Source organism: Antedon mediterranea, chromosome 10 (assembly GCF_964355755.1).
Source record: "Antedon mediterranea chromosome 10, ecAntMedi1.1, whole genome shotgun sequence".
Lineage (NCBI taxonomy): Eukaryota > Metazoa > Echinodermata > Crinoidea > Comatulida > Antedonidae > Antedon > Antedon mediterranea.
The window spans coordinates 23877048-23891936 of NC_092679.1; the positions used below are offsets into that span (position 1 = coordinate 23877048).

The 14889-nt window shown below is 33.8% G+C and overlaps 1 protein-coding gene across 5 annotated transcripts in view; it reads right to left on the reverse strand.

Moving 5' to 3' along the window:
• Nucleotides 1-2511: 2511 nt before the first annotated feature.
• The window catches only part of LOC140060565 (potassium channel, subfamily K, member 16-like), a 30293-nt gene continuing 17915 nt past the window's right edge, over nucleotides 2512-14889 (reverse strand). For all 5 annotated transcript variants that reach the window (XM_072106834.1, XM_072106836.1, XM_072106835.1 and 2 more), the window contains one exon: nucleotides 2512-3498. In XM_072106834.1, coding sequence (XP_071962935.1) covers nucleotides 2822-3498 — 677 coding nt within the window. In that variant the 3' untranslated portion in view covers nucleotides 2512-2821. The remainder of the gene's footprint in view (nucleotides 3499-14889) is intronic.

Genomic DNA, 14889 nt, shown 5'->3' on the forward strand with positions numbered 1-14889 from the left:
ATTTGATTATATTTACGTTTTCTCTCCCTGCTAACGACACCGAGTATGTTATATATTTTTTCGGGGTGTAGCAGGATGAGACAGAAGAAGATCAACCTAGGTAAATTTAGAAACCTGTCCCAACCTCTCTATATGCTATGTCACGTACCAACATTCAGTAGTGACAGACGGGTTTGTTGGATAAACACATCATAATAAATATGGCACGTTAACAGACTTCGTTTGGTGATTCAAATAATATAATACATGCACTAATAATCAGAAAGAACAATGAACAATTATGTAAGCTTACCAAAGGATACTGCTAAATTCCAAGTGTACATCTTGTTCTTGTATTTGTAAAACACAACAGAAAAGAAACAGCACCTGCTTAACAATATGCTAATGATTTTACTCAAGCGAATTGACAAAAATAGGTGGCAGCAAACTTATTTTATGCAGGTATATAAACAAAATAGCATAAAATAGAATTCACCGCAGACTAGAGAGGGATTTGGAAGATGGAAACATTGATACGCAAGCGTCAAATAAGCTGACGCTTTTGATTCGTGCGCGAACACATTCAAATAGTGGATGGAAAACAGGTCTCTCCTGTTTTCACTGCTGCTGTATGTATAATATTTATTCGTTTTCAATAGGCCTATTGGAATAAAAATACATGTAAAATGATAATCTGTTTTACTGCAATGTATTATTATTATCTATATACTTTGGTTTTTTTTTATTAACATTTTCTTTTACAAATTTATATTAATGAAAACTTAACAAATTGTATATTAAAATAATTCCACGTCAACCATGTAAACATTTCTGTAAACAAGTATAAAAATGTATTAATATTTTGTTATTATTGTTAAAACAGCAAAAAAGACAATGCTCTGCATTGTTCAAATGCTAAAATACAAATTAAAAATATATTACACATAAATTGTTATAGGTAAATTTACATTTATGATAAAAATAATGGTTTAGTTTACTTTACTGGTATTTCAGGTGAACGAAAAGCATTCAATGGGCACGTAGGCCTACTGTAGTTAGTTCAATATCTACAGGCTCTTCATTCATGCTTAGCTATGTCGAAACATAAAATATCGTAGACTTGCCCCAAGTCGGTATTCATTGTCTTTTTTTTTTATTTATTTGTTTTTATTTCGATTTTTGTCATCCAAACTCAAGTAATACACGTATGAAACGCCATATGTGCAAATATATATATTTTTAACAATTTTAAGACAAAACTCCGTCTGGAGCACAGACTAAAAATATCGTCATGTACTGTGATATTTGTTTGCTCCAAGGACTTATTCTTGTTTAGAATAAAACCCTTTAACTAACCCGCAGTACCACCACGTCCCCACCACGTCCCGCACCTTCCTCCTGCACCATGTACATATTCTCCACGGCGCGCGCTGTATGCTAAGGGGACGTGGATCTGATCGTGTCCCAGCCACAGATAAACCCTTTGATCATCTCAGGAGGTCAGCATCATGTTGTTACCTTTGATACAATTGTATTATATCTTTCTTAGGGTATACATTTCAATGAATTTAAGAAGGACTAGCATTCTCTGTTATAGTTAGGCCTACTGCAAAATAATGGATGTTATCATGAGGTGGATGGAGGAAAAATAGTATTTCCATGAGTTGAAATATTGACCTTTGTATTCATTAGGAGATTTAGGTTGTTAAATTGTTTTGTAAAACGCCACAGTCGAATATTGCAGAACAGTTGGTTAGATGATACACTTAAATACATTGATTGACAAAACAGGCAACATTATAATTTATCGACTATGGCCAACCTAAACATACGTACATTGCCGTTAAGCGTCGCAGCTCTTTATATTAGAAGGGAAGAGTGACATTAAACTCTTTCCTGATTACAGAAATGTACTGTAGGCCTAACATATAAGGACAGAAACAAGTTACACGTTACGCTATTTCATCATATATTAGAATAAGTAAACACAATGCTGAAACACGTGTAATAAAACCTTCCTTTGTGGATATAACATTCAAGAGTTTGCTGGTGATTGAACAAAACAGCGATTGAGCCTGTCTACAGCTGATTGTACGGCGGCGGTTTTTCAAACGTCGTTAATGAAGCTTTACTGCAATAGAGAAATGAATGAATTATAATAACGTTCTTGTAGAATGAATTCGTATTACCCGGCGTCGTCACAATTCAGACGATCATACAGTAGTCAGCCTAACACGCACATAAAGCAATCAATAAAGTACACTTCACGGTTTGGTGAATACAGATAATGGACGTCAATATGGTTTTACAAATTCTCTTAGACACGCGGGGCACTCAACGACTACTTTTAAGTATTCAGCCTCTTATTAACTTATGTCGGCAACAGAAGACGGTTGTTCTAGCAACAAATGAGGTTTCAACTTTACTTTATTATCTAGCAATGTGCTTTATATGTTCGTACGTTTGTGTGTATATGTTTGTTCCACTTTTCTTTGTAAAGCTTGTACCAACAGACCACTTAAAAAAAATTTGTAACGTAAAAAAAAAACTTTAAAAAAATCGAGTTATCTGTATCTTTAATGTGGGCTAAAATATTAAACAGCATGCCCTCTGTCGCTAACATATTTCACTACAAATACTTGATGAACAAGTCCACAAGTCCTAACCATACTGTATGTAGATCATACATATAGCCCTCCCTCTATTGGCCAGAATAAAATCACAAGATTACCAACGCGCAGCGCAGAGAAAGTATTATAATGAATATTCATGAGTTGTTCAGCTAATATGACACCTCTCTTAATCTGTACAATGTTCACAACCTCTTGTCTTTCTGCGTGTCCTATAATTGGTCAGTTATTACCGTCGTTCCGTCTGGAGTTTGGTTATATATTGTTGATCTATACGACGAAGGTAATGATTCCATAATACCATTAGTGTCATCGTGTATATGATTGTTATCTTCGTCTCGTTGCTTAAATTTATCACTGGCACGAAGCACCTGCTGTTTAAGTTTCTGAGAAAGATTTCCAAATGTTTTTGCATTTCTAGTTTCCATATCACCAATACCTTTCAAAGTTATCATTAAAATACTAAGACCAAATATCAAGTAAACGACTGCCATGCACTTGTAGGTAGCTCTAATAACTACCGACATTTCAGGGTTGTTACATATTACATAATCACCAAATCCTATAGTGGTCAGTGAGATAAGACAGAAATACTGTGCTTCAAAGAACGTCCAGCCTTCTATCAGCATAAACAGTAATGAAGGAAGAATGATCGTAAGTGTATACATGAGGCATCCTACTGCGAAATAGGCTGTGAATGTACGCGCACGATTGCTTGATACCACCAAAGAAAAGTTAGACACAATCAAATTGGTTAAACGTTTCCATTTCTCCACAAAACACTTGCCAATGACGTTCAGTACCCATCCTGTCAGTGGTATTCCGATGAGGGCGTATAATATACAGAACATTCTGCCCCAAAGTGTTTTAGGAGACAGGTTTCCATAACCTATAGCAACAAAATTAAACAAAATGTCTTTAATGAAAACTTCTCTAAAAACCACACCATTATTTATATACTTTTACTATACAAACTCTGTCTACACTATCAAACTAGTTTGACTAAAAAAAGTGTGATGTGCCCAAATACGGTAGTGATATGACATCATCATGTCCATATATGGGCACCTCGCATGTTTTTGTCACAAAAATTGATAGTGTAGACACGACATTAGAAATGAATAAGGTTAGCCTTTTGAAATGATTAGTTTCTTCGATTTGCCACAATTAAAAAATATGCAGTATTTTCTCGAAAGGCTGAAATGTAATTTTGCACGTTTTTTTTTATTTAGAAAAAAAAATCGTAATTTAACATTAAAATGAATATAAACGGATTGCAGGTAATAACGTAATTATTTGTTCCAAGATCAAATTCAGTGTAAGTTAAGTTTCACACATTTGAGTGACAGTTTTAAACAACATTTTAACATTTACATATTTTTTTCAGAACTCTTACATTATCATTGTGTAATGTTTGTCAATAATTATATAACTAATACAGTTAAAACGATTCGTATCAAAAATTTATATCCCCGATGTAAAACTGAGTTTTTTCATTTGTCCTTATGAATCAATTTTCAATTATTGCTAAGTGACTTGCATCAATGCTAATGTGACACTATATAGAAGCATGGTGTATATTACAATTTACGTTGTCATGTTCTATAATAAATGTAACTGGCATCAATAGTCTTGCAATTTGGCTATTAAATTAATCCAACATTCGCCTTATATTCAAATAACAGTAGAATAATTGAGAGGGAAAAGGATATAAAGTGAATCTTCTCATCTGCCTATTCAAATAAAATGTTTGAGATGTATTGTCTATCAAAAACATGAAAAATGAAGATTAATAAAAAAAGAATTTTAATTTGAATACCACCTACCATTTATTGTAAACATGTATTGGTCAACAAAGTATCTAAATTTTAAACATATTTCACTATTTATCATCTTCTTAAAGTAATATATTTCTGGTTTTTATTGTTCTAATGATGTTAATAATAACTTCTTATTCTTCAATGTTTTGTAAGGGTCTCTGCTTAAAAGCTTTGTTTATGTTGAGTTCACTTTTCCATAACTGTTGATGACATCTTTGTATATCCTTATGTTGAAGTTTTATGGAATAACAATTTATTTTGATTTGATTTAATTTGATGTTATATTAATGATTCATCAACATGATGAGGCCTATTACAGATTGTAGGCTGATAAAACATTCCTAATTATCCAAATTAATTTCTTCTCTATTTACAATTTACATAAGAGAAATGCCAACTTGTTTTTGGAATGTTTCGTCATTATAGACATTCAGCAAATGATACGACTCGGAAGTTGTTTGCCGGCTTATTCATTAATTTAATGAAATTATTTTGATCATTGGTAAGTGCATCCCGTTATTATACAATTATTACTAATAATATATTTTCTACAAATGATTACCGTTCATTCATAATGTCCAATACATCAGATAACCTATTGTACTTGAGTTATGTAAAGCTCTCTGCTCTCGTTTGACTGTAATACGACCGATAAAGAGAGGTTACATAAATTAATCAAAATTTCTAGGCGAACATTAATATTATAAGCGGCGTATGTTTTCATAATTATTGATTAGTTTAGCACTCATAATTCTATTTCATTCATTCTAATGATATAGGTGACATGCGTTGCTTGCGTTTTCTAAATTGTTTTGTCTCAAGACTATAATGTATTAGACCTGCTGTAGACTATAATGTATTAGACGGGTGTGTAGAAAGCGACGACCTCGAATTGGACGACCCCAACGACCCGGGCTACCTCGAATTGGACGACCTAGAATTGGACGACCCATAACACGAAACCGACGACCCCTATAATAGCCTAGCCTAGCCTAGGCCTAAGTATGGTATAACATCCCGAAGCCGAACATAACCAAAGATCTTTAAACCATACCTTATATAATACTCGCAAGCAATCAATGGATTGAAAAAATACAGAAATATCGCCATTTGATACTGAATGTGTCGACACGAACAAACGAACAGATATGGAACGCCAAGAGTGCATCATTAAAACTGCATTCGACTCGATTAGCACACGAAATATCATAAACATGGCAAACCAGGCCCCTTTTTTCAGCGGCAGGTAAGGTTTGACCATGGAGGTACTCCATGGTTTGACCAGCTCCATGGTTTGGTAAAAATATTTTTATACCTCCATGGTTTGACCGTATACAATGCATGTGTGAAATGTAAAGCTTTTTTATGGCCCTCCCCATGCAGGATTAGGCCAAGTTGAGCCGCCGACAAGTTGAGGCGCCGCCAGAAAAACGTTATTTTCTATGAAACGCCAAATGCTTACTTTCGCCGGTGCTCGTTTCTATTTAATAGAAGTTCTATTTATATTAATTATTAGATATAACGATGTATATTCCAAAGTTTATATATCACGGTTTTTAGTATATATTATTAAATATTATAATTAAAGAGAAATAATTATGAATATCTGACTTGTAGATTCCAAAATATAAGGCCTAAAACATGACCGAAAATGATCGTTTTTAGCCAAAAATGACGTAAACATGTTGCCCCCTCAGGCGGCAGTTGAAGTAAAATAATTGCATAAAATCACCGTTTTTTAGTAAAATATTTTGTGTATTAACATTGTAAAATTCAATAAAATATGATATTAAAAGATAGTAAATAAAAAATAATAATTATTTAACCTCATTCGAAGAATATCAATACTCTATTAGTCCTGAGAGACAACGTGATTTTACGTGGTAGGCATACACGCGAGAAAAATATTATGGAGTGCACTGCATTTTTACCTTGAAAGATTAAAAACAAATAAATTATTAAATATGACTACTTTCCTTTGCTGTTTCAAACCAACAAAATTGTAGTATGTAATTATTATTTATTTTCATGACACAATAAACCTAAAGACCATGAACTTATGTAGGGCCTACTAGGACACCACTCTATCACTACGCGAAATGTCGTAAAAGACGCACAGGCCGTTTCATAGAAATTACCGGCGGCTCAACTTGTCGGCGGCCCAACCGGTCATATCCCCATGCGGATGTTACGCTGCTTGGTAGGCCTATAGTGTTCGTTATAAGAAGACGAGATGTAATTATACGTCCATGGTTTAACCATGTATTGTATAATATTTATTTCTTTTTAATTTATTTTTAATATGTCGAATGCAGTTTTAATGATGCACTCTTGGCGTTCCATATCTTTTCGTTTGTTCGTGTCGACACAATCAGTATCAAATGGCGATATTTCTTTATTTTTTCAATCAATTGCTTGCTTGCGAGTATTATATAATAAGGTATAGTTTAAAGATCTTTGGCTATTTTCGGCTTCGGGATGTTATACCACACTTAGGCCTAGGCTAGGCTAGGCTATAGGGGTCGTCGGTTTCGTGTTATGGGTCGTTCAATTCGAGGTCGTTCAATTCGAGGTCGCCTGGGTCGTTGGGGTCGTCCAATTCGAGGTCGTCGCTTTCTACACACCCTGTATTAGACCTGCTGTAGACTATAATGTATTAGACCTGCTGTAGACTATAATGTATTAGACCTGCTGTAGACTATAATGTATTAGACCTGCTGTAGACTATAATGTATTAGACCTGCTGTAGACTATAATGTATTAGACCTGCTGTAGACTAAAATGTATTAGACCTGCTGTAGACTATAATGTATTAGACCTGCTGTAGACTATAATGTATTAGACCTGCTGTAGACTATAATGTATTAGACCTGCTGTAGACTATAATGTATTAGACCTGCTGTAGACTATAATGTATTAGACCTGCTGTAGACTATAATGTATTAGACCTGCTGTAGACTATAATGTATTAGACCTGCTGTAGACTATAATGTATTAGACCTGCTGTAGACTATAATGTATTAGACCTGCTGTAGACTATAATGTATTAGACCTGCTGTAGACTATAATGTATTAGACCTGCTGTAGACTATAATGTATTAGACCTGCTGTAGACTATAATGTATTAGACCTGCTGTAGACTATAATGTATTAGACCTGCTGTAGACTATAATGTATTAGACCTGCTGTAGACTATAATGTATTAGACCTGCTGTAGACTATAATGTATTAGACCTGCTGTAGACTATAATGTATTAGACCTGCTGTAGACTATACTGTATTAGACCTGCTGTAGACTATAATGTATTAGACCTGCTGTAGACTATAATGTATTAGACCTGCTGTAGACTATAATGTATTAGACCTGCTGTAGACTATAATGTATTAGACCTGCTGTAGACTATAATGTATTAGACCTGCTATAGACTATAATGTATTAGACCTGCTATAGACTATAATGTATTAGACCTGCTGTAGACTATAATGTATTAGACCTGCTGTAGACTATAATGTATTAGACCTGCTGTAGACTATAATGTATTAGACCTGCTGTAGACTATAATGTATTAGACCTGCTGTAGACTATAATGTATTAGACCTGCTGTAGACTATAATGTATTAGACCTGCTGTAGACTATAATGTATTAGACCTGCTGTAGACTATAATGTATTAGACCTGCTGTAGACTATAATGTATTAGACCTGCTGTAGACTATAATGTATTAGACCTGCTGTAGACTATAATGTATTAGACCTGCTGTAGACTATAATGTATTAGACCTGCTGTAGACTATAATGTATTAGACCTGCTGTAGACTATAATGTATTAGACCTGCTGTAGACTATAATGTATTAGACCTGCTGTAGACTATAATGTATTAGACCTGCTGTATACTATAATGTATTAGACCTGCTGTATACTATAATGTATTAGACCTGCTGTAGACTATAATGTATTAGACCTGCTGTAGACTATAATGTATTAGACCTGCTGTAGACTATAATGTATTAGACCTGCTGTATACTATAATGTATTAGACCTGCTGTAGACTATAATGTATTAGACCTGCTGTAGACTATAATGTATTAGACCTGCTGTAGACTATAATGTATTAGACCTGCTGTATACTATAATGTATTAGACCTGCTGTAGACTATAATGTATTAGACCTGCTGTAGACTATAATGTATTAGACCTGCTGTAGACTATAATGTATTAGACCTGCTGTAGACTATAATGTATTAGACCTGCTGTAGACTATAATGTATTAGACCTGCTATAGACTATAATGTATTAGACCTGCTGTAGACTATAATGTATTAGACCTGCTGTAGACTATAATGTATTAGACCTGCTGTAGACTATAATGTATTAGACCTGCTGTAGACTATAATGTATTAGACCAGCTGTAGACTATAATGTATTAGACCTGCTGTAGACTATAATGCATTAGACCTGCTGTAGACTATAATGTATTAGACCAGCTGTAGACTATAATGTATTAGACCTGCTGTAGACTATAATGTATTAGACCTGCTGTAGACTATAATGTATTAGACCTGCTGTAGACTATAATGTATTAGACCTGCTGTAGACTATAATGTATTAGACCTGCTGTAGACTATAATGTATTAGACCTGCTGTAGACTATAATGTATTAGACCTGCTGTAGACTATAATGTATTAGACCTGCTGTAGACTATAATGTATTAGACCTGCTGTAGACTATAATGTATTAGACCTGCTGTAGACTATAATGTATTAGACCTGCTGTAGACTATAATGTATTAGACCTGCTGTAGACTATAATGTATTAGACCTGCTGTAGACTATAATGTATTAGACCTGCTGTAGACTATAATGTATTAGACCTGCTGTAGACTATAATGTATTAGACCTGCTGTAGACTATAATGTATTAGACCTGCTGTAGACTATAATGTATTAGACCTGCTGTAGACTATAATGTATTAGACCTGCTGTAGACTATAATGTATTAGACCTGCTGTAGACTATAATGTATTAGACCTGCTGTAGACTATAATGTATTAGACCTGCTGTAGACTATAATGTATTAGACCTGCTGTAGACTATAATGTATTAGACCTGCTGTAGACTATAATGTATTAGACCTGCTGTAGACTATAATGTATTAGACCTGCTGTAGACTATAATGTATTAGACCTGCTGTAGACTATAATGTATTAGACCTGCTGTAGACTATAATGTATTAGACCTGCTGTAGACTATAATGTATTAGACCTGCTGTAGACTATAATGTATTAGACCTCCTGTAGACTATAATGTATTAGACCTGCTGTAGACTATAATGTATTAGACCTGCTGTATACTATAATGTATTAGACCTGCTGTATACTATAATGTATTAGACCTGCTGTAGACTATAATGTATTAGACCTGCTGTAGACTATAATGTATTAGACCTGCTGTAGACTATAATGTATTAGACCTGCTGTAGACTATACTGTATTAGACCTGCTGTAGACTATAATGTATTAGACCTGCTGTAGACTATAATGTATTAGACCTGCTATAGACTATAATGTATTAGACCTGCTGTATACTATAATGTATTAGACCTGCTGTAGACTATAATGTATTAGACCTGCTATAGACTATAATGTATTAGACCTGCTGTAGACTATAATGTATTAGACCTGCTGTAGACTATAATGTATTAGACCTGCTATAGACTATAATGTATTAGACCTGCTGTAGACTATAATGTATTAGACCTGCTGTAGACTATAATGTATTAGACCTGCTGTAGACTATAATGTATTAGACCTGCTGTAGACTATAATGTATTAGACCTGCTGTAGACTATAATGTATTAGACCTGCTGTAGACTATAATGTATTAGACCTGCTGTAGACTATAATGTATTAGACCTGCTGTATACTATAATGTATTAGACCTGCTGTAGACTATAATGTATTAGACCTGCTGTAGACTATAATGTATTAGACCTGCTGTAGACTATAATGTATTAGACCTGCTGTATACTATAATGTATTAGACCTGCTGTAGACTATAATGTATTAGACCTGCTATAGACTATAATGTATTAGACCTGCTGTAGACTATAATGTATTAGACCTGCTGTAGACTATAATGTATTAGACCTGCTGTAGACTATAATGTATTAGACCTGCTATAGACTATAATGTATTAGACCTGCTGTAGACTATAATGTATTAGACCTGCTGTAGACTATAATGTATTAGACCTGCTGTAGACTATAATGTATTAGACCTGCTGTAGACTATAATGTATTAGACCAGCTGTAGACTATAATGTATTAGACCTGCTGTAGACTATAATGCATTAGACCTGCTGTAGACTATAATGTATTAGACCAGCTGTAGACTATAATGTATTAGACCTGCTGTAGACTATAATGTATTAGACCTGCTGTAGACTATAATGTATTAGACCTGCTGTAGACTATAATGTATTAGACCTGCTGTAGACTATAATGTATTAGACCTGCTGTAGACTATAATGTATTAGACCTGCTGTAGACTATAATGTATTAGACCTGCTGTAGACTATAATGTATTAGACCTGCTGTAGACTATAATGTATTAGACCTGCTGTAGACTATAATGTATTAGACCTGCTGTAGACTATAATGTATTAGACCTGCTGTAGACTATAATGTATTAGACCTGCTGTAGACTATAATGTATTAGACCAGCTGTAGACTATAATGTATTAGACCTGCTGTAGACTATAATGTATTAGACCTGCTGTAGACTATAATGTATTAGACCTGCTGTAGACTATAATGTATTAGACCTGCTGTAGACTATAATGTATTAGACCTGCTGTAGACTATAATGTATTAGACCTGCTGTAGACTATAATGTATTAGACCTGCTGTAGACTATAATGTATTAGACCTGCTGTAGACTATAATGTATTAGACCTGCTGTAGACTATAATGTATTAGACCTGCTGTAGACTATAATGTATTAGACCTGCTGTAGACTATAATGTATTAGACCTGCTGTAGACTATAATGTATTAGACCTGCTGTAGACTATAATGTATTAGACCTGCTGTAGACTATAATGTATTAGACCTGCTGTAGACTATAATGTATTAGACCTGCTGTAGACTATAATGTATTAGACCTGCTGTAGACTATAATGTATTAGACCTGCTGTAGACTATAATGTATTAGACCTCCTGTAGACTATAATGTATTAGACCTGCTGTAGACTATAATGTATTAGACCTGCTGTAGACTATAATGTATTAGACCTGCTGTAGACTATAATGTATTAGACCTGCTGTAGACTATAATGTATTAGACCTGCTGTAGACTATAATGTATTAGACCTGCTGTAGACTATAATGTATTAGACCTGCTGTAGACTATACTGTATTAGACCTGCTGTAGACTATAATGTATTAGACCTGCTGTAGACTATAATGTATTAGACCTGCTGTAGACTATAATGTATTAGACCTGCTGTAGACTATAATGTATTAGACCTGCTGTAGACTATAATGTATTAGACCTGCTGTAGACTATAATGTATTAGACCTGCTGTAGACTATAATGTATTAGACCTGCTGTAGACTATAATGTATTAGACCTGCTGTAGACTATAATGTATTAGACCTGCTGTAGACTATAATGTATTAGACCTGCTGTAGACTATAATGTATTAGACCTGCTGTAGACTATAATGTATTAGACCTGCTGTAGACTATAATGTATTAGACCTGCTGTAGACTATAATGTATTAGACCTGCTGTAGACTATAATGTATTAGACCTGCTGTAGACTATAATGTATTAGACCTGCTGTAGACTATAATGTATTAGACCTGCTGTAGACTATAATGTATTAGACCTGCTGTAGACTATAATGTATTAGACCTGCTGTAGACTATAATGTATTAGACCTGCTGTAGACTATAATGTATTAGACCTGCTGTAGACTATAATGTATTAGACCTGCTGTAGACTATAATGTATTAGACCTGCTGTAGACTATAATGTATTAGACCTGCTGTAGACTATAATGTATTAGACCTGCTGTAGACTATAATGTATTAGACCTGCTGTAGACTATAATGTATTAGACCTGCTGTAGACTATAATGTATTAGACCTGCTGTAGACTATAATGTATTAGACCTGCTGTAGACTATAATGTATTAGACCTGCTGTAGACTATAATGTATTAGACCTGCTGTAGACTATAATGTATTAGACCTGCTGTAGACTATAATGTATTAGACCTGCTGTAGACTATAATGTATTAGACCTGCTGTAGACTATAATGTATTAGACCTGCTGTAGACTATAATGTATTAGACCTGCTGTAGACTATAATGTATTAGACCTGCTGTAGACTATAATGTATTAGACCTGCTGTAGACTATAATGTATTAGACCTGCTGTAGACTATAATGTATTAGACCTGCTGTAGACTATAATGTATTAGACCTGCTGTAGACTATAATGTATTAGACCTGCTGTAGACTATAATGTATTAGACCTGCTGTAGACTATAATGTATTAGACCTGCTGTAGACTATAATGTATTAGACCTGCTGTAGACTATAATGTATTAGACCTGCTGTAGACTATAATGTATTAGACCTGCTGTAGACTATAATGTATTAGACCTGCTGTATACTATAATGTATTAGACCTGCTGTATACTATAATGTATTAGACCTGCTGTAGACTATAATGTATTAGACCTGCTGTAGACTATAATGTATTAGACCTGCTGTAGACTATAATGTATTAGACCTGCTGTATACTATAATGTATTAGACCTGCTGTAGACTATAATGTATTAGACCTGCTGTAGACTATAATGTATTAGACCTGCTATAGACTATAATGTATTAGACCTGCTGTATACTATAATGTATTAGACCTGCTGTAGACTATAATGTATTAGACCTGCTATAGACTATAATGTATTAGACCTGCTGTAGACTATAATGTATTAGACCTGCTGTAGACTATAATGTATTAGACCTGCTATAGACTATAATGTATTAGACCTGCTGTAGACTATAATGTATTAGACCTGCTGTAGACTATAATGTATTAGACCTGCTGTAGACTATAATGTATTAGACCTGCTGTAGACTATAATGTATTAGACCAGCTGTAGACTATAATGTATTAGACCTGCTGTAGACTATAATGTATTAGACCTGCTGTAGACTATAATGTATTAGACCAGCTGTAGACTATAATGTATTAGACCTGCTGTAGACTATAATGTATTAGACCTGCTGTAGACTATAATGTATTAGACCTGCTGTAGACTATAATGTATTAGACCTGCTGTAGACTATAATGTATTAGACCTGCTGTAGACTATAATGTATTAGACCTGCTGTAGACTATAATGTATTAGACCTGCTGTAGACTATAATGTATTAGACCTGCTGTAGACTATAATGTATTAGACCTGCTGTAGACTATAATGTATTAGACCTGCTGTAGACTATAATGTATTAGACCTGCTGTAGACTATAATGTATTAGACCAGCTGTAGACTATAATGTATTAGACCTGCTGTAGACTATAATGTATTAGACCTGCTGTAGACTATAATGTATTAGACCAGCTGTAGACTATAATGTATTAGACCTGCTGTAGACTATAATGTATTAGACCTGCTGTAGACTATAATGTATTAGACCTGCTGTAGACTATAATGTATTAGACCTGCTGTATACTATAAAACATTAGAATATTTATTACACGAGCACATTGTAAAGCAATGTTGTATCAACGAGGTTCACCTGGTGAAAATAAAAGATAAAGAAAATATAGAAATATTAAACTAAGGTATAATACCAGGGGCCCTATTTACCTGATAAATAATTAATTTGAAGAAAAATAGTACAGTCAGCCAAAAACTTGTTTATAAGACAAGATGTCTTGTAAAATGTTTTTTTTTTACTTTTTTAAAAGCGAAATCATTATTTTTGGTTATTTTTTTGTCGGTGAAATTGAATGACTTTAAATTGACTCAGCGTCAACGAAAGCCTCGTTTAGTATACTTTGAGGCAAAATTCAGAGCCTCATTTTGGCCTCGTTTGTAATCTACAATTTTCTAGACATCTTCTGTTCAAATTATTTCTTAAATGATACAATTTATCCTGGTTTATAACTTTTGAAATACAATAATTTTCTCAATCAGAAGAAGAAAAATTATTTTCATCTTCAATTTCACAACACAAGTTTGTGCTTTAAAAAAATATTTATTTAGTTTATATTCCTATCCTTAAAATCAATAATTAAAGTAGAAACTCACGGAAGAGGAATAATAATAATCTGCGTCTTTTAATTGATGCAAGGCATTAACAAAAGTCGAGTCATTTAGTTATCTATTATTAATATGTATTTGATGTATTACTGTATATTATTATTTTCTCGTAAATCCTCTTG